This window comes from Dysidea avara, chromosome 14 (assembly GCF_963678975.1).
Source record: "Dysidea avara chromosome 14, odDysAvar1.4, whole genome shotgun sequence".
Taxonomy (NCBI): Eukaryota; Metazoa; Porifera; class Demospongiae; order Dictyoceratida; family Dysideidae; genus Dysidea; species Dysidea avara.
Genome location: NC_089285.1, coordinates 3,050,676 through 3,072,246, shown reverse-complemented (window position 1 = coordinate 3,072,246; position 21,571 = coordinate 3,050,676). Strand labels below are relative to the sequence as shown.

Genomic DNA, 21,571 nt, shown 5'->3' with positions numbered 1-21,571 from the left:
TGTGCCGCCCAGTTAGGGGAGTCTACATACCAAATTTGAAGAAAATCGCTCCAGCCAATTCCAAGATACGAGCGAACAAAATTTCGTTTTAATTTCTTCGTTTTTTTCTTCTTCTACTTCATTTCGCACACTTCGCAAAATCTGCCATAAAACACGAATGCGTGCTCGGATCGGGCTGAAATGTGGAACACTTAAAGGGCTCATTAAGGCGGATCTCTGTACCAACTTTGGTAGGAATCCGATGAACATTCAGGGAGTTATGTCCGATTATTTGCGTAAAATAAGGTCGAAGGTCTGTCACGCCTACAGGGTAAACCCCTTGGAGGAATCAGTTGAAAATTGATATGTAGATGGAGCAACCATCGTAGGAGTGCCTTTTTGTGGTTTGAAAGGAATCGGAATAAAGACCATGGAGATATGACACAAAACCCAACTTGTGTCAAAATTACGCGATCGATTTTTATGAATAAAAAAACTATTAGTTTTCGTGTCTACCAGGCAAACCGCTTAGAGCAACGAGCTGAAAATCAGTATGTAGCTGGAATAATCATCATGGAAAGTTCTTGCAGTAGTACAGAAGAATCGGATCACAAATCACTGAGTTATGATTCGAAAGGCAACTATGTGCAGCAAATGCGAGATCGAGATACTCTAACAGAACAGTCACCCTAATAAAGCATTCAGCTGCATGTATAATTTACTCAGTTATATTACATTGCAAGTTATTCTGTAGGGAATTCAGCTACAAACAAGTCACCCTGTAGTCAGATCAGCTAGAAGAAGGTACCTAATAGAGAGTTCAGCTACAAAGAAGCCATCATGTAGAGAGTTCAGCTCAAATAAATCACCCTGTAGAGAATTCAGCTACAAACAAATTGCCCTGTAGAGAGATCAGCTAGAAGAAGTTACCTTGTAGAGAGTTCAGTTACAAAGAAACAATCATGCAAAGAGTTTAGATGCAAACAAATCACCCGGTACTCAGAAAGTTCCACTATGAACAGATCACACTATAGATAGTTCAGTTAGATACAAGTCATCCTGTAGAGAGATCAGCTAGAAGAAGTCACATTGTAGAGAGTTCAGTTACAAAGAAACAATCATGCAAAGAGTTTAGCTGCAAACAAATCACCCAGTAAAAAGCTCCGCTATGAACAGATCACACTGTAGAGAGTTCAGTTAGAAACAAGTCATCTTGTAGAGAGATCAGCTAGAAGAAGTTACCTTGTAGAGAATTCAGTTACAAAGAAACAATCATGCAAAGAGTTTAGCTGCAAACAAATCACCCAGTAAAAAGTTCCGCTATGAACAGATCACACTGTAGAGAGTTGAGTTAGAAACAAGTCATCCTGTAGATAAATCAGCTAGAAGAAATCACTTTGTAGAGAGTTCAGCTACAAAGAAACCACCATGTAAGAGAGTTCAGCTGCAAACAAATCACCTGTAGAGAGTTCAGCTAGGAACAAGTCACCCTGTACAGAGATCAGCTAGAAACAAGTCATCCTGTAGAGAGTTCAGCTAGAAGAAGTTACATTGTAGAGAGTTCAGCTACAAACAAATCACCCTGTAGATAGTTCAGCTAGAAACAAGTCACGCTGTAGAGAGATCAGCTAGAAACAAGTCACCCTGTAGAGAGTTCAGCTAGAAGAAGTTACATTGTAGAGAGTTCAGCTACAAAGAAACTACCATGTAGAGAGTTCAGCAGCAAACAAATCGCCCTGTAGAGAATTCAGCTACAAACAAATCACCCTGTAGAAAGATCAGCTAGAAGAAGTTACCTTGTAGAGAGTTCAGCTAGAAACAAATCACCCTGTAGAGGGTTCAGCTACAAACAAGTCACCCTGTAGAAAGTTCAGCTAGAAGAAGTTACATTGTAGAGAGTTCAGCTACAAGAAACTACCATGTAGAGAGTTCAGCAGCAAACAAATTGCCCTGTAGAGAATTCAGCTACAGACAAATCACCTTGTAGAAAGATCAGCTAGAAGAAGTTACCTTGTAGAGAGTTCAGCTACAAACAAATCACCCTGTAGAGAGTTCAGTTAGAAACAAGTCACCCTGTAGAAAGATCAGCTAGAAGCAAGTCACCCTGTAGAGAGTTCAGCTAGAAGAAGTTACATTGTAGAGAGTTCAGCTACAAAGAAACTACCATGTACAGAGTTCAGCTGCAAACAAATTGCCCTGTAGAGAATTCAGCTACAAACAAATCACCCTGTAGAAAGATCAGCTAGAAGAAGTTACCTTGTAGAGAGTTCAGCTACAAACAAATCACCCTGTAGAGAGTTCAGTTAGAAACAAGTCACCCTGTAGAGAGTTCAGCTTGAAGAAATTACGTTGTAGAGAGTTCAGCTACAAAGAAACTACCATGTAGAGAGTTCAGCTGCAAACAAATTTCCCTGTAGAGACAAACAAATCATCCTGTAGAAAGATCAGCTAGAAGAAGTTACCTTGTAGAGAGTTCAGCTACAAACAAATCACCCTGTAGAGGGTTCAACTACAAACAAGTCACCCTGTAGAGAGTTCAGCTAGAAGAAGTTACATTGTAGAGAGTTCAGCTACAAAGAAACTACTATGTACAGAGTTCAGCTGCAAACAAATTGTCCTGTAGAGAATTCAGCTACAAACAAATCACCCTGTAGAAAGATCAGCTAGAAGAAGTTACCTTGTAGAGAGTTCAGCTACAAACAAATCACCCTGTAGAGAGTTCAGTTAGAAACAAGTCACCCTGTAGAGAGTTCAGCTAGAAGAAATTACGTTGTAGAGAGTTCAGCTACAAAGAAACTACCATGTAGAGAGTTCAGCTGCAAACAAATTTCCCTGTAGAGACAAACAAATCATCCTGTAGAAAGATCAACTAGAAGAAGTTACCTTGTAGAGAGTTCAGCTACAAACAAATCACCCTGTAGAGAATTCAGCTAGAAACAAGTTACACTGTAGAGAGATCAGCTAGAAACAAGTCACCCTGTAGAGAGTTCAGTTAGAAGAAGTTACATTGTAGAGAGTTCAGCTACAAAGAAACTACCATGTAGAGAGTTCAGCTGCAAACAAATTGCCCTGTAGAGAATTCAGCTACAAACAAATCACCCTGTAGAAAGATCAGCTAGAAGAAGTTACCTTGTAGAGAGTTCAGCTACAAACAAATCACCCTGTAGAGAATTCAGTTAGAAACAAGTCACCCTGTAGAAAGATCAGCTAGAAGAAGTTACATTGTAGAGAGTTCAGCTACAAGAAACTACCATGTAGAGAGTTCAGCTGCAAACAAATTACCCTGTAGAGAATTCAGCTACAAACAAATCACCCTGTAGAAAGATCAGCTAGAAGAAGTTACCTTGTAGAGAATTCAGCTATAAACAAATCACCCTGTAGAGAGTTCAGCTAGAAACAAGTTACACTGTAGAGAGATCAGCTAGAAACAAGTCACCCTGTAGAGAGTTCAGCTAGAAGAAATCACATTGTAGAGAGTTCAGCTACAAAGAAACTACCATGTAGAGAGTTCAGCTACAAACAAATTGCCTTGTAGAGAATTCAGCTACAAACAAATCACCCTGTAGAAAGATCAGCTAGAAGAAGTTACCTTGTAGAGAGTTCAGCTACAAACAAATCACCCTGTAGAGAGTTCAGCTAGAAACAAGTCACCCTGTAGAGAGATCAGCTAGAAACAAGCCAGCCGTAGAGAGTTCAGCTAGAAGAAGTTACATTGTAGAGAGTTCAGCAGTTTAGCTGCAAACAAATCGCCCTGTAGAGAATTCAGCTACAAACAAATCAACCTGTAGAAAGATCAGCTAGAAGTTACCTTGTAGAGAGTTCAGCTACAAACAAACCACCCTGTAGAGAGTTCAGCTACAAACAAGTCATCCGGTAGAGAGATCAACTAGAAGGGTCACCTTGCAGAGAGGTCAGCTACAAAGAAATCACCCTGCTTCATCTTTTCTTCTTCCTGTAGTAAAGAAAAAATGACAGGTTAAAAAGCCCTAAAGCCGGCCTATGGCCGGCTTTGGGGTATACAAATACAAAAAGAAGTGAAATCTAATCCAAAACAGCCAAGCTGTAAAAAAAGAGTGCAGCCCTGAGAAAGGCTATGGTGAAAAAAGATGTGAAATCCAAGGTGTAATCACTGGCACTGATCCAGAACTCCTGGTACTTGTGAGCTGGCCATCTTTCACCTGGTGTGTGAAACAATATATATTCTGCAAGTGCTTTCAGTTCTTCTTCGGTCCATTTCTCCTTTGAATCACGTGTAATGATCCCAGTAGAGCTAATCAGTGTTCTTGGCTGCAGTACAACTGGGGTAGACTGAAGCTCTTGAGGAACGTTGCCACGAGGTAGTTCTTGAACCTCCTGCTGGGCCTCATAATTTGCCAGGCTTCTCAGTGGAGCTCTTTTCTCTTGCCTGCTAGGAGTACAGCTTGTAGGAGAGCTCCTGGGTCGTTTCCCAACTGTTACACCTTCGGTAAAACAGTTCTCGTGGTCCTGTACCGGTGTCACTGATCTCGCGCAATTCAGTTCCGCCATTCACAGATACTCACGTGATCCAGTCAACATTTACCAATGTTTTAACATTTTAAATGGTGGGGATGAACGGGGATAATCATATCTTTGGTTTTGTGATTACCAAATCTCTGTGTTTATGATATTTGTAAGTAATAAATATGCATATTTAAGTTCATAATGTAAAACATCAAGTCACGTGAGACCGCTTCCGACCTCCTCTGGCTATAATTATTGTATGTGTAAAGAAGACGATAATAGTCAACGTTTGTGTCTAGTGATATTAGCTATTTTCTATGCAGTTAGTGTAGGTAAAGCACATAGATAGTGATGCACAACACATTTTAGATGTTATATTGATGTCCATATGAAGATGGGCATGTGTATGTGGCTGAGTGGTTTGCCCACCCAGTGCCCGGGTGAAGTAAGAAGTCTAGATACGCCACTGTTGTTACTCTGCCATATTGAGCTGTATTTGATGGTGTTTTATAAACTTTCAGGACTGTTTGTTAAGGCAGTCCATGTTGGTAGTTAATACCACGAAGCATGACATAAATATGCAGCAGTAGAAATAATTGCTGATTCATGACATCATTTGCATAATTTAGAAAGCAGGGAAGACAAAGACTAGACCAGCAAGGAACCCTACCAGATACAATAGTACAAAGAAAACATCAATTAAAGCCATTAAACCTAAAGGCTGGATGGTTAGTTTGAGGGAAACACCACTGTCAATGTTGTAATACGTGAAAACTACTTTTACTTAGATGGCAAAGCAATACACTGTCTGCTAATGGCCAAAGGTCAGAAATCACTATAAAACTTCACGAAAAAGTGTGTACTCTCACAAAAGAGTTTTCATCTTGCCTGTTTAACTGATAAAGACCACCTGCACACAAATGATGTCATAATTAACAGTCTGCCAATATCACTGCATATCACCTTCAATATTGACATCAGCTTTATGCAACAAGGATCAATTAATAGAAAGGTTCCAGAAGCTTCTGAAAATCTGTATCACTAATTGCCACATCAAAATATACGGGAACAACAGCCAATCAAAAGAGATGTCAAAATACATTGAAGCCTATGGAAATAGACTTTCGTGGTCAACTTTGTGGCACCCCAGTAAAGCCATACAAGAAGCCAAAAAGTGCATTGCATACTTTAGCCTTATTGAAAATGGGCTGAATGATGTTTTGCTAAGCAATGGTGTTTAAAGTTGGTCCGCCTGTTCACACTACACTGTAACGTAGTGGAAGTTAGTTGGTCATCCCTGTCATCCTAACATTACCCTTTTCATTGTCCTCCTTGCTTTTTGCATGTGCAGCAATTTTGATCGTTGTTAGTTAGTTAGTAAGCCGGCACTGAAACTGGGTTAGTTCATGTGGGTAAACCATACTAAGAAGTATGTTCTTGAGCCATTTTTTGCAGGTTTTAATAAACCTATTTTTTGCCAAAATTGATTCACCTCGCATAATGAACACTATAATGAGTGACTTTGCTGTGGATCTTTCAAATGTGGTGAGACATGTGGATGATGTCAATTGTATGCATAGTGCTATGTCAAATTGCCCTTGCATCAAGGAATCATGGGGAAACTATTTTCATAACTGTGTGAGTGTTAATGGCATTAGTTGGATCTACAGCATTGTTTAATTTGTGTGGTACACGAAGGTGAGCTATTTTTTTGATAGCTACTTTGATTATGCTTTTAATATGCATTGTTGTGTTGTATAATCACAATGGAATATTCTCAATGGTTTTATCTGCATTTCTAATTCATGGACGAGTGGCTGACAGTGACTGGTCGTCTGTAATTTGTTGTCTGAATGCTGTTAAGAAGTGTGATACCAAGGGGACAATTTTATGTATAAGAGATGTAAAAAATCTTGAGTTGAATTGTTTACATGAATTATTTCAAATTCTGCAAGTCATTAAAGAAGAGCATAGTCAGCGACATAAACCTCAATTCCCTGTAATTCTAGAGACATCAGACAACTTATGCAATGTTATACTAATACTTCCAATTCAGCATCTGAATTTTATTACCTTCTCCCAATGTCCTATTCAGAAGGAAAAAAAGAAATGGTAACTAGATATGAAATGTTTGATAATGAAACATATCACTATTTATATTCTCAGTTTGGTGGGCACGCAAGACAATCGGATATTACAAAAAATGGGGTTTTCAGGTGATACGATTATCGCGAAATTCAAAGCCGAATCCAGGGTCTTTATTACTGCATGCTTGATGCATATAATGAAAAAGGAAGACCAGATGGAAATATTGTACTTGTTCGAAGAATTGAAAAGAGAACATTTTACACTGGTTCGTTATTCCTTGACTCCCAACATTGAAAAATTAATTGTGTGCAACCTCCTCTTCTATAATTCACAGAACAATGCTAAAGATTGTGTATTAAAGTAATGGAAACATTTGTGACAAATATCCTGGAAGACGCTATGAAAGCTAGGAACGTTATGATTGTGGGAGGCCCTAAGGACATCGGTAAAAGTAATGGAATGGATAATTTTGTTTCGGCTGCCACAAAGTTGAAATATCATGTAATCTAATTGAACTTAAAACCCCTAGTCGATTCACCTCGCATAATGAACACTATAATGAGTGACTTTGCTGTGGATCTTTCAATCTCCATCATTGTTCCAGACTGGTCATACTTCCAGTTCACCACTGAATTTGGAAAAGGTAGCCAGCAAAAGTAGAGTGCTCAAATTGTTTGATATTGATTTAAAAAGTCGATTAAACTAAAGTTCTTCATCAAAAGTGTAGTGGTGTGCTTTTGCTGGCTCTATTTTCGAAGTCGAGAGGTGAGCCATACCACCAGTCTGGGACATTGATGGAGCTCTGGGTAACACTAGGATGGCTGGATGTGGCTGCACGGTTCCGTGGTGATGGGTAAAGACCTATACTGTAGATTTCATGATGCACAATTAAGTGAAAAAAGAAGAAAAAGACCAAGACGTGTAGAACAAGAATTTATCAAACAAGAAGGTTGGAAGTTCATGAAAAATCAGAATGAACAGACAATCAGTGGACTTTGGACAAAACACGAACATTACATATTTGTGGCTTCAGTTGATGCATTAAGAAAAACAAATAAAGAATTGAATGCCCAAGATATACTAGAATTGTATAAGTCCATTCAACAAATCATTGAACGGGATGGAATCAATGTTGTTCTATCGAACAAGACACATTCCCAAGTTAATTGTAAACTGTCTCAGTATAAAAAAGAAGACAATGCTCAGCAGACTTGTGGAAAATTAATTATCTTCCATGATTATTGCAGTACTACATACATAATATACACACATCATTATTTTAATTATACATGCATCATTCATTCCTAAGTTTATATTAAATTTTGTAATGGAATAAATCTATAGGCACATGAATACTGTGGTCATTGATCAATTTGTGCATACAAACATACATATGTGTTTACAAGGGTGTGAATCTGTATTTAGATATTTAGTTGCTTATAAAATATACATGCTTGACTTATGTCCAATAGAGGCACCATAAAGTATTAATAAAATGTAACACATGTGCAACCCCATATGGATGCATATACATATACTGTGCTAGCAAATGTGTACACACAACACACTATCTGTGAATCCTTCAGTCATTGATTCATTAGCTACTGAAAAAAAACAACACTGAAACACTGCTACAATACTCAGATGGTTCAACACAGTCAAATCCTCCTGTTACATATATATATATATATATATATATATATTGCAACTAGTGTTGCACCGATATGCATTTTTTTCACATTTACCCATACCGATTATTTGCCTATTCCTGTAACCGATATGTCGATGTTTACTGACATTCTTCAATTCTTCAGAACAGAGGAGGAGGAGCAGAAAATGGTGCTGTCTTGGTGTTGTACGCACCAATTATAAGAGAAATATTAAATATATTTCAAATAAAAGAGAAATATTAATAGTAGTAGTTAATGTAGTAGTAGTAGTATCTTCTTGTCTCTAGTAGTCTCTGATGGTCTCTCATAGTCTCTCGTCTGATAGTCTCTCATAGTCTCTGATGGTCTCTCATAGTCTCTGATGGTCTCTCATAGTCTCTGATGGTCTCTCATAGTTTCTGATGGTCTCTCATAGTCTCTGATGGTCTCTCATAGTCTCTGATGGTCTCTCATAGTCTCTGATGGTCTCTCATAGTCTCTGATGGTCTCTCATAGTCTCTGATGGTCTCTCATGTTCTACACTGCCGACAGTACATACTTTCTAATTATCATTTTTATTACTATTTTCTATTACACAATGTGGAGACCTCGTGCAAGTTGTATACATAAGATTAGTAAACTGCAGAAAAAAAATTATTTTTAGCTATTCAGTGTGATAAAATTGTTGACGAATGTATACCATTTTTGAACACATTGTCATTATGTGCATTGAATTGACAGGTTTTGCTTTTATTTTTTTCTAGCATATGACTTGATATCATCCTAATGCATAGTGTTCGTCTGAGACATCATTACTCTGTAGCTACTCCCATCCAATGACGCCTGATGATGAGACTACTCAGTTGATCAACTCTAATAGCTGGCTGCATTTTCATGTTGATATGTAGTCATAAGGGGATCGAGTGAACCGGCTGTAGCTACCTCGTACCTATAGTACCATTTTGAGTGGTACATTTTTTTCCACAGTCAGTTATATTTCTTTTCCATTTTGTTTCATTTTATTGTTGTATTGTGTAATGTACAATCTCACGTAATCAAAGAGTATATTTGTAGCTACACAGCATAATTATGTAATTTGTAAATTGCATGAGTAGTAACAGGAGCTTATAAGCGCCGAAGGCTCAAATTAGCCTTCAGCGCTTATAAGTTCCTGGTAGTAAACGGCGCACTCTACCCTGTGAAACGAGAGGTGAACTACTCTCATAGGTGTCTCGTCTACAGACCCATCATCCTAGGTGGTATAAAATCTATTAGAAGGGATCCAAACGCCGAGCTCTGTGCCTAAAGGGTGCTTATAATGGATAAGCTAAGCGCCACCCTCACAGGGAATTGTATTGGTTGCCGATTGCGAAGACAGGAGGACGAGACTAGAAGTGGACCTCAACACTATGCCTTATCAGGTCTGTAGTAATTAAGGTGGTACTTGACCCCATCACGCCTGGGTGATTTATGGTGGGGAATAATCATAAATTCGCTTTAAATAGAAATAGTTGTTGAGCTCTGGAGACGTTAAGTGAAATTGGAAGTCTTGCTGTGTACTATACATGTGTAAGCAGAATCCGTTGCTCATCCCCTAATGGGTATATCATGTGTATTGTTGATATGAGCAATATACACCATCCGCAGCAGAACCCCCATTAAATATTATATTGTGTTTGAAACTATTATTTGAAAGTAATATTTACATTTAAATACAAAATGTCGGATTATTATTACGTGTGTCCCTTAATCCAAAGGATTGTTCGGGTCAAGGTGTTTCTTCCATTTTTTGGATGGCACTGCACAGTTGCTCCTGGTGTTTGGCCGTTGTTTCCCTTCATCGTCGCCCTCGCTCTCACTACTGTCACCTGCAACAATCATACCATTTAACGATTTTATGCAGGCTTGGCACACACCCTGTTGGACATCTTCATAGATAGGATTGCTTGGTTGTGTGAATGCACTGGTCCCTCCCGTTTTCAATGCACTGACCCCTCCTGTGATAGTTTGTGGTAATTATATACCTCCAGTGACCTATCCAGCCCTTACCATTACTGCCCATTGTCGGTACAGATCCATTACCATACTGTGTAGCGGGAGGGGTAGTGGGTCTTCTCGGGACCTCCACAATTGTAGCTGTGTTGAGAAACATGCAACAGTCCACCAAAACAGTCGTACACAAACCATCATTGGCTGCCAGTGAAAGGCTTTCCGGCAACACGTCCTCCCATATTACTGTGCTTTTCCGTGAACGGGAGTTTAGGCCTCTTTTAATCAAGCACCTTGTGCTTTGTTTAGGCACAAAGTCCCGTGCTACATGTGTGCCTCCACTCTTGCTATTCCTCACTGCTTCCCTGATATCTGCTGGGCTGCTGGTCAATATACCCGACATATCATCCAGGCAGACGGCAATTGCCTTCCTCCCCTGAAACGTTATCCCCGTTCTGAGGCTCTGCAGCACCTACACGGGGAATAATATGTAGCCACACGCTTAATTAAAGGGCCAGTGTGCTTACCACGTGCATCCCAGCATTGGCTTTTTTTTCAATGGCCCACTCTATGGCCTCCTCTACCGTGTTTCGCACTATTTCCTCACTGGCATCACCCCTGTCCTGTGTCGGCTCCTTAAGAGGGGATGGGTTTAGTATGGGTAGTACCCTTTCTTCTATGAATTGTTCAAGTTCTTCTTTTAGGTAACCAAATCTGCTCTCATCAGCCAACTGCGTAGTGAAAGCAACAAGGGTGAGTCAGTGCGTACATTTGCTAATTAATTCAGTTTCCCAACACTCTCATTCAGTTGGTACATTTACAGGCCATAACCCTACCTGCAAAGTATAAACAGACTGTATATCCTGTCACAAGCCTGGGGTCCACTCCTGGCAGCCTCTGAATTGTCCTATTGAAGAGGTCCCCCTGGAGATATGCCTTTTCCTCTTTAAGTTTGTTTTCAAGGCTTATTGCCCAACCCACTGCCGATGACACGGTTTTACATTTGGCAGCCATGTCGTTGAATGCCCTTGTCTCTTGATCGTTAACAGGCCCCACGGCTGGTTTCTCAAATGGGACTAGTAGTGCTCTGGAACTGTACCTATGTCATACGTAAGCATAAATACAGCCTATTTGGAAGTTTACAAACCTCCTTATGCTGGAGACATTAAAATTGCAGCACAAAAGTGGAATGGAACGTGGCCTGTGTAGACCTGTACGTAGGTTCCCGGTCAGTTTACCATTGCACAATTGTATCAACATGTCCCCAATATCTTCCATTCTTTTTGGGTCATCAAGAGCAAATGGCAGACTGGATTTTTGTATCCTCTCCAGACAGAGGCTGTCTGATGTGCCCTTTGTCTTCATCAGGTGGCTTACTTCCTTTTGTCCAAATATGGACAGGGTACATTGTATAGCCGTGGACTTTCCTGTGCACATACAGTCATACACGAGTTCACGTAACACTCAAATTTACAAGTACGGACATCCACAAATGGCAACAGCAAATGATCAAACACAATGCATACCGGTCTCTGTCTCTCCAAACAAAAAGGGGATGAGGCAGGAGCCGTTCAGTTCCAATACAGTGTCATAATGCATTGCCATTATGCCTGCTGCAATGGAGAACACCCCTTGGGTGACAAATTAATAGTACCATACTCATTATCATGCCTACCTGCAACAAAGTTGTGCTTAAAAACTCCCTTCATGGACTCCAACAGTTGGTTGAGAGCCACACTTGACTCCAGTGGCATAGTGATATCAGTCTTCAGTGTTAGGGACAAATTTGCAGCCCTTCCCGGAGCCAATTCAATGTTTGGTCCCCCGATTGGCTGCCAAGCATACTTTGACTCACATAGTGGAACCTGCACGCCTGAACTGTCTATGTGCACCTCAGGACTGAGAACCCATATAGTATTCCCATCGCTGGCAGGTTGTTTCCCTACACATGTCAGCCCTTCTTTGACCCTGTTTTGGTCACTAAAAGGAAATGATTTTTCTAGGTAATTGTGGAATTCAGTTAGTTCCCTCTCTGATAGTGCACATGCCAGGCCACCACTTTTGAAGGTTGTCCTTAGTTCTTGAATGAAACGTTGCTTGTACAGCAGACTCTCCGTGGTGTAGTAGCATAACCTGTCAACAAAAAATTTATATAATTATACAACCAAGTACTAAGAATAACAAGAAATGCGGTCACGATTTTGTCATAAATAAATAATGTTTGAGGAAACTACAAGGCCTAGCGCTTCAATGGTGACTGTGCTTGGTTGTATGTGCTGTGAGCCTAGTAATAACAGTAATAATAATATAAATAAAAACAAAAATTTAAATAAACAGGGTCCATTAGCATTTGCCTTGGTAAATGTAAACCCTTAGTGGATGCTAAGCCTAAGGGTAACCTTTCAAAGAAAACACTAGCTCTGTAAATACAGTATTGTAACCATGGAACCTGGTTAGAATTACCTCTCCCTGCCATCTAATTTTCTCTTCAGTGTCACAAAGTAACCGGTATGTGCGCCAGCTTCTACAAACACCTCGAGCTTTATGGTGAAGTTAGATTTGGGCTTGTAGTCTCCCTTGCTATTGACAGTCCCAAATGTCACAGTCTCGTCATCTACCTTGAACAACTATTGACAGAAAACATTAAATGACTACCACCATCTGTTATAGCTTAACCTGTTTTTCAACACCTGCTTCGGTTGAGCTGTTGAGAGTTTGTTCATTTTCAACACTGCTAGTGCTTGGCTCCATCTCCCGGCCTTTCCCTTATTCTTCAGTTCCACTGTACACTGTTTATCACACCAGATATAGCGACTACAAATGCTTCACATAGCCCTATTTATACCACATCCATCCAGTGGATTTAATGAGGCCCTATAATTATATGTATAACATCACTGAGCATGAATTCATTGTCACCTGTATAGTACAATGTGGTGCTAATAATTGTCCTGTTAATATTGATGACCAATCCAGGCATACAATGGTTTGGACATGTGGAAACCCTACACTTGCCTCACATTGAGTCGTCGACAAGACTAGCTGTAATCCAACGAGTGGACCACTTCACAGAGGAACAATTCTGTGCTAAGGTATCTGACCGGATGTGGTGGTGCGTGTCGACTAAAAGTCGTTCTCTCTCACTAGAAATTGTCCCACTAACTGCAGACCAGCCATCGACAGGAGTGTTTGTAAGTGTTGATTAATGTGCACATAACACATATCATTTTTAGTTATTGATGAGTAACTTCTTATTTGAAATATATTTAATATTTCTCTTATAATTGGTACGTACAACACCAAGACAGCACCCAGAAAATCACCTAAAGTTTATGTGTATAAACTGCATTTGTGATGATAATGTAATCAATGTAATTAATTGCGTGGGCGACCGAATTTTACAATGTTTTCTACAGTTTTGCTATTATCTCCTTTCATGGAAAGTCCGAGCTCCAATGAGGATGAAATTCGCTATGGGATTTGTCCACACGCTGATCATCATGAAAATCTTAGTTTTGTCATGCGTGTTACATATAAGTGAGTTTTGTGTTCTTTTGTAATCTTTTCAAGTCTTGTGTGTATATAGAATACTTTAAAAACGTACTGTTGGGTGAAAGGTAGTCACTGGTGCTTACTTTAAAGTGCGTAGTTACTTCGCTCGAGTTGCGATTTTCAGCAATTTTCTGATGGCTGTGTCATCAGCTCTGAAATATAAACCACTTCAAAGTCGGCAAAACAATACCATAATTGAAACCACAACTCCACCTTAAGTATTGTTGCATCATTGTGGCACCTCCACTTTAGTTGTTTACACCTCCACTTTAGTTGTTTACCTTAATAAGTTGTTAACTTGATGTGTTACTTACTTGAGATAGCCACTTACCTATTGGTATACACCATTGTATTGAGAAGTGTGCAGTAGGTGAAACATTTGCTCACCACAAAGCATACAAGGATTGCTGAGATCCAATAACATCTCAAATTACTCTCATTACATGCACAAACTTGCAGTTAGAAGCAACTGCAGTTTCAAGATAGTCCAGATTACTAGATGGCTTCCCGATTCAATTGTACCATTTTTACCTTTAAAATGTATGGGAATCCCCGGAGAAAAAATGTACCTTTTTTCAGTTTTAAAGCACTGTGCATGCCAAAGTAGTTAATTCCAACCCAGCAAACTGTATATTTCTGAGATCAGCAATCATACTCTATTTATTATAAAAAGTCCATTTAAAAAAAATGGGGCTGGAATGCCTACTTAAAGTGATATGGCATAAATGCATACAATGGCAATAAGCCAACACATCATTACATGATTCGCAGGCCACCCAGATTCTGCCAAGTGCATATGGACTCGTGATTCGAATACTAATTCTGGAGACTACAAATGCAATGTAATCACAATGTGGGTTCTAAGACAGGATCAAGGGTTGACCACCAATTATCACTGATCAACAGTGCATGGCTTTCATGCATCTCAGTGACCAGTGGCTCAGAACACACCGCAGTGGAGGCACGATACAAGGCCTACTTCATGGTACAAGTGCTATAAGCTTATTACACGCCTGTTGTACCAATATGTAGTCGTCCATTTGCCTACGATTTAATTCAGTAGCTGTGTAGGATGCAGCCGATGTTAACAGCAGCCAGATGAAAGGGGACCAATATATATGAACGGTACTATGCATCATCTGGTTTGCAGGTTTCTGTTAGCTATGAATCCTATGTGTGGGCGCTGATAGTCAATGATAGACTACCCTAGTGGTGTATGGGGGAAGAGATTGCCACATGTTAATAAGAAATTATCAAATTGGGTTCCTGCATCTGCTACTGCCTGAGGTCCAGTTCCAACCAGGACTGCCCAAGCCAAGCTCGGAGCCAGGATATCAAGTTAGCTGGATCACGATTGTATAGCGATGGTTAGGAATGCAAGAGACGGTTAAATGTATATGCAACCAGAGTGTAAGCAAAAGACATATAGTGATAATAATTTTGTGCTAAAATCAAGGATTAATGCATTATATATATGTTATAGGATTTTTGTTCTATACAAAATCAGTATAGCCACCAACATTTACATCTAGCCAATAAGTGAATGTTGTTTTTAACATTATAATAGAAATGGGTATATTTTACCCACCCGATGCCGGTATCAAGTGAGTGTTTTTGTAGATTACAATTGTCCAAATGTAGTGAAAATCATTGTTCCATTCTTGTAGTGCTCCGATATAATGTTCCGAAGTATTCTGATTTTTTTTGATTACTAGACAATGGCAAGATTGCATACGAGTGATTGATCCAAAAAAATACAGTGAGTGATGTTGTAACATTATGTTATGTAGCCAGTCATCATTTATGCTTAATTTATATGTTATTTACTAAGGCTTTAAGGTACAAATATTGAAGGTGTTTAGGACACCTAATCCTGCAGTCTGTTTAAGTATGTTGATCTAAATTAAAAATAGTACAACACATGTGCAGCTTGAAGTATCTCTCGGTCCCACACTGGGAGTTTAACTGTATGTGTTTTATGTTTATGTCAACTCACAGAATCATAAAGAGAAGATGATCAAACTAATTAAATTCCAAATTATTACATTTACAATTAATTTTATCTAATCATAAAATTAATACTGTAATCATATAATCATGTATATTCTGTGTAGATATTAATATTAACATGGTATAGTGTAGCTGTTAAGGAATAGCTTGACAGTCTGTACCGTTTCATATGTTAACCTAGACACTTTTAATAGCACAATCAATTACACAGTAGATGTGTGGGCCCCATATTGCATAATTCAGTAAGGAATTCAAGTGATGTTAATATGTCATGCCTGGTGTACAACATTTCTTTTTAGAATTGTCCTTACTCCTGCCCCACATTTTACTCTGGTTGTAAATATGAGTTTCAGGAGACAAATTGACAATGTTATGTATTCCTCCTTACTGCATGATAGCATAGAAGGCAAGGAATAGAAAATCAGTCCAAGCTGTTACAGTTCATGTAAGCGAGTATACAAGCGGTCTGAAATACAGCAATAGGTCAAGCAGATATACAGGTCAAGTGTTGTAGGTATTAAATGTATACCCATCTCTTCCATTTTGTGAAACATATAGGCAGCTCAGACTGTAATAATCGTTCCAATATTACACTGCTATTACAATGGCACATACTAACGGCTGCTACCAGTGTTCGGTACGACATATCTATCATGGAGGAGTAAAACAAACACATACACAAACAGCAATAGTGCACAAAACAACATTAGTGTACAGAAGGAATTGTGCAATATCGTATTTCATTTGGCTTTGTTGTGCATAGTGTACCTTCTTGACTGACTCATATTCATAGACATGTCACACTTACACTGTTAAGTAGGTAATTAATTAATACTTCAGCTCGGTTACTGGTTGGTGTATTTAAGCTGTCATGCTAGTGATTGCCAGTCAGCACAGTGAGTTACCTTACCATTAATTATTTAGATTAACCTTGCATATTAATGCATGTAGCCAGTATGTAATAACAGCTACCAGCTGATCTTCAACTTCACTATTACTTTATATATACATATATATATTTTCAATGCTTCTATGTAAGTGTCAATTGACTTGCTATAACATGCAGAGCAATGAAGTAAATAAGTAAATGGAATAATTATATTTAATACAAACTACATCATTATACATTATGTTACTAGTATTAGTCTTAACTGAATATAGAGAAAAAAATGCACATAAAAATTTTCTTGTAGCTACTAACTATTAATAACATTGTCCATTGATTTGATCTATCTAAATAAATGAATCTAATGATTGCCTCCAATGGCTTAAATAAACAATTGCAGATGGCCAATCATGGTCGAGCAAATATTTTCTTGCACGCTCCACATGTTGAGATTGTTCATCACACAGTTGTGTAACAAAATCAATTACTGTTAACACATCCATTTCAGCTTTCAATTGGGATTTACGGGTCATCAATAGCTCCTTTTGTTGCATATTCACTTGTCCCTGGAGCTGTCCCATGCTTCTTTGTGGCCTCAGCATCACTTTTAATAATGTCATTGTGATGATACTCCCAGCATTGTGCTGTTCCTTAGTGTCCATAAATGACAGCACCGTTGATGAGCTAAACTCACTTATTCAGTTTGTTAAGAGCTGATTCCATTTCCAGCCTGGTACAAGAACTTGACATCAATTACGTTACCAAGGATATGCAAGTGCTCTATATGTATGTGTAAAAAGGGAGTCTTTCGAGTTACCAGCAAATACAACACAGCCACTCTTTTTGAATAGCTAAAATGGTAACTAAGTCCAATATGCGCTTACATACAAGACACAATATGATTGGTTATAAATTATTATGTTAGTTCAGAGAGACTCTGTGACATATGTGGATTTAGTTGCTAACATGTTGCTATCTGCCTTTGTGAGGCAAAAAAAATCTATAGAGCAAGTTCCTGAATATTTAATATTTTTTATGTTGTTAAGAGTAATTAATTTACTATAGCTTTCTGGTTATTATGGTCAATATAACATGCATCCGATGTATTGTGGTCCATGACAATGATAACTGTTATTTACTTTAACGCAAGTTAGACTTCCTGTATATTACCATAGAGAAGATCCTGTTGACAACACTTCTGCAGCATTGTTCACAAACATATACTTTGAAAAGGAACAGAATCTGCAAAGGCTGTTAGAGGTTACTTTAATGATAGCCACAGCCCTGAAAGCCAACGATATAAAGATAGTGGGCATTACCACAATGTCCATAGGAGCGTTCCGGGATAATTCAGCTATGTGACTCTCTTTTTTTGTTGTTAATTTTTGTAGGTTAGCTTAGTATTTCTTGATTGGCTATGTTAGGTTGGTTAGTATTTCTAGGTTAGATTGGTTAATCTAGGCTAGGCTTGATTAGGCTTGGTTAGTTTTTTGGTTAGGTCTTGTTTATTTTGTCTATCATTTTATCTATTACACTGCATTTCTGTTGTCTGTATTGTCATTTATTTCTATATATATATATATATATACGTAACATGGGCATGAGGGCATACATATCAGGCAAAGCCTGAATGCCTGTGTTACAGCTAATATGTAACACTTATCAGGCTGATAGCCTGTACAGGGCGATCAATCACCCAAGCCAATACGAGTGCAGCCACTGGATGTAATATATATTCATACCTAAAATTGTCGATTATGGGGCAGCATCTAGTACGTTCTGGTTACGTTCGGTTATGAGTTTAATGTTTTAATCAGTGCTATTGAATCGTTTATGGAAAAACTACGCAGTTCACTAAAGGCCTAAACAGGTAAGCTTGCTTGTGGAGTGGTTATTCCATGCACAGTGGTAGCTTCGTGATGGGGGTGTGTCCGTATTCGAAAACGTGCAGAAATGATCGAATTAATAAGCTATAGCACTAGTTTTACCTTAGCCCAACATCTTTCAACTCGTAGGACGACGAGGATAACAAAACGCTCTCCATCTGTGTGGTTTTCATGATGAAATCCAAGTCGTGTATCCTAATCACGTGAGTATTACTCCATCCCCACAATTGATTTTGGCATCTTCGTCTATATAATCAGTGCCCAGTTGTAGCCTGGCTAGCTTGGCTCAATACGAAATGTAACCTGGGCGGTTCCTTTGATCTGAGGTGTGAAAGTGTTACATATATATATATATATATATATATATATTATATATTATATGTTTACATCAGCTGTCTTGCTGATTGCTTCATTCCAAGGCAGGACCTGACTAGGATACCACCTAGAACATCACCAGGGAGGTCCTTTGCTGATGTCATAAGAGAAGAGCATCAATAAAGCTAACGAAAGAGGTACATATCCTAGATAGTACATATCCTAGATTTTACTCAACCGGATATTGAGTTTGAAATCAGTGCCTTCCATAAGTATTTGAAAGAGCTTCCAGGAGGGTCAAGACCCCCACCAATCTCTAAAAGACATAGTTGGTCCCGTTAGGCAGTACTTGGAGTATGCTCAAATTGAGCCCTCACATGAGACTCACATAAGAGCCCTATTGGATACAACAAAAATTGAGGAGTTTTTCCAACACATAAAGGAAAGCAAAAAGAAGTGTACTCCTAGCACAATGCAAAAAAAACTCAGAGCATTGCATGTAGTCATTAATTACATTAAGCATCTGCTGCTACCAAGTGGAGATGAGTACTGTGTTGACATCAGGAAGGGACTCACATAGAATGATCTCTGTCTTACATCCATGCAGCTACGTATAGCCCAGTCAACAAGTGTATTGACATGCTAAGTAAGCATACAGGCAGTGTATCTAGTAATACGCAAATCATGTTAAGGACTTGATCAGAAGTTGATGGGCTAAATGCCTCTTTGCTGTAATCCTTTCTATGATAAACTATATAAAGGACTACCATTGCCACAAATAGTATAGCAATGCCTACAAGTGAACTTGCTGTTGCAATGGCAGCTGTATGCATCTCCAATTGAACGCTGGTTTGTTGTATTACCAGATGGCACCACTGGACAGTCGATCACAATGGGTCAGATTTTAATGAGGGCTGAAACACCTGCAGCTATTGATGACATCACTGCTATCACTGTGGTACTCATAAATAAGATGGTTTCAATGTACATAATTGGCAACTTATTATTGTCAAAAGAACTCTTTAATAATGCGATAATAATACCAGTAGTGTCTGAAAACATTCCATGAATTGTTTCCAATGTTTTAGTTGGTTCTATAGCTTCAAAGTTCGAGATAACATCACACTCTAAGATGACACTATAGATGTAGAATCACGATTAGTCATAGTGCACTGTATGCTGTAGTTACTGAAAGGATCAAAACTATCAGCATACATTTGAGTTCCAATATACATATTAATTTTCTTAAACTTATTTCTATACAGTCTACATGTGTCTAGATTTATGATGCTATCCGTAATGAAGTGAACATTTAAAGGGACTGTGCGTTGGTATCAATTCCGCTTTATTTCACTGCTAGTGAAATCACTGCCTAACTGGAATTATATACACTTTTATGGCAAGTATACCAGAAATGGTAGGATCCAACTTGGAATCCACGCTTGTACATACCAGTTAGCCGGCCACTTAAAGATATAGTCTAATATGTTTTCTAGCTGCACAACACTGTAGCAGACATTAAACAGGCGCCTTGTGACAATCACTGTATAATGACAGATATCTATGTCATGCAAGTAGGTAATATTGTATTATAAAGTTAAATGGCTTCACCATGTAAAACACACTGTCCCTTTAAGTAAATTCGCACAGATCATTCCTTTGGATATACACTGAAAGATAACCATAATACAGAGAAACTTATTATTAATCACAGTGTAGACCAGTAACAATGCCCTGGGTAGAGACCTGGCTTACTGCACAAAACACTAACAACAGAAGCAAGTAAATCATAACATCCTAAAGCATTAGCAATGGCCACAACTTCAGACACAAACTCTTTGCTCCTGTTGTTCATATTCACTGGACTACGATGGTGTAAAATGGTGAATGTGTTGGTTCACACTGACAGTAGATGTGACATCTTGCTCACTAACCAAAAAATCAACTACTGCAGTAGCAAGGTATTGGCACAATTCTCTCTGGTCATCACCCAACAAATTGGACGAAATCTTTAACAAAACTGACAGAAGTAATTGACTGCATTAAACATGCACAAAGTTTTAGTGAAGACTTCAGGATATCCCAACCATAGTTGTTTCTATTTGTAGAGATTATTATGTGATGAGACTGGCATTACAAGTAGAGTATACTGCATTATTGTACTGTTTGATAACACACCAGTAACGTAGCTAGCCAGACATCAAATCTCAAGGTAACACAATTCAGTGACCTTTACAAGAGTTGATACTCAGGACTATGTTAGTGACACATGTGACAGTGTTAGTCTATTGACTGTGGTGGGCTAGTTGTCACCCTCAAAATCACTCTGTGTGTGAATGACTCTGATGGTGAACGCCAGGACCATAGTCGCTGTTGTGAACAAACTTGTACATGTTAGTATTATAAACTGTTTAGTAGGCTGAGTGGGTGTCTGAAAAAGATTGCACAGAAGAAGTGCTAAGGTATGTTTCAATGATGTCATTATTTTACAGACAATTTTTATATACTGGACAAGCCAGCAGCCAATTGTGGTAATTTATGATCACATGTACATTATGGTAGCAATAGCAATAAATAGGAAGTTAACTAGTATGAGCAATTGTGCAGCTTACTTTTATCAAGGATAAAATTTTTATGGATTAGCTAACTATGAAGCTGTTTGAATTGCTCATCCTTTATATCCATGCTACACACAAACAAAAAAAATGATGACACAGTGTTATACTGCCATCTTT

General features: G+C 38.6%; 1 protein-coding gene and 1 long non-coding RNA gene across 4 annotated transcripts in view; one reads left to right on the top strand and one right to left on the bottom strand.

Moving 5' to 3' along the window:
• Positions 1 to 9,509: 9,509 nt before the first annotated feature.
• On the top strand, positions 9,510 to 13,414 carry LOC136244255 (uncharacterized). Its single transcript, XR_010695128.1, has 3 exons — positions 9,510 to 9,619; positions 13,164 to 13,279; positions 13,335 to 13,414. It is a non-coding gene; the product is annotated as an uncharacterized lncRNA (long non-coding RNA).
• LOC136244252 (uncharacterized) overlaps positions 9,879 to 21,571 on the bottom strand; it is a 47,187-nt gene continuing 35,494 nt past the window's right edge. Inside the window, exons 3-13 of one of the 3 annotated variants that reach the window (XM_066035803.1) lie at positions 12,864 to 13,061; positions 12,651 to 12,814; positions 11,863 to 12,320; positions 11,714 to 11,818; positions 11,335 to 11,614; positions 11,024 to 11,286; positions 10,715 to 10,918; positions 10,383 to 10,659; positions 10,248 to 10,334; positions 10,115 to 10,195; positions 9,879 to 10,066 (exon numbers count right to left, since the gene is read on the bottom strand). In XM_066035803.1, coding sequence (XP_065891875.1) covers positions 10,911 to 10,918; positions 11,024 to 11,286; positions 11,335 to 11,614; positions 11,714 to 11,818; positions 11,863 to 12,320; positions 12,651 to 12,814; positions 12,864 to 12,938 — 1,353 coding nt within the window. In that variant the 5' untranslated portion in view covers positions 12,939 to 13,061 and the 3' untranslated portion in view covers positions 9,879 to 10,066; positions 10,115 to 10,195; positions 10,248 to 10,334; positions 10,383 to 10,659; positions 10,715 to 10,910. Of the gene's footprint in view, positions 10,067 to 10,114; positions 10,196 to 10,247; positions 10,335 to 10,382; positions 10,660 to 10,714; positions 10,919 to 11,023; positions 11,287 to 11,334; positions 11,615 to 11,713; positions 11,819 to 11,862; positions 12,321 to 12,650; positions 12,815 to 12,863; positions 14,370 to 21,571 lie in introns of those variants that run through there. The other 2 variants (XM_066035805.1, XM_066035804.1) reach the window with 2 other exon arrangements.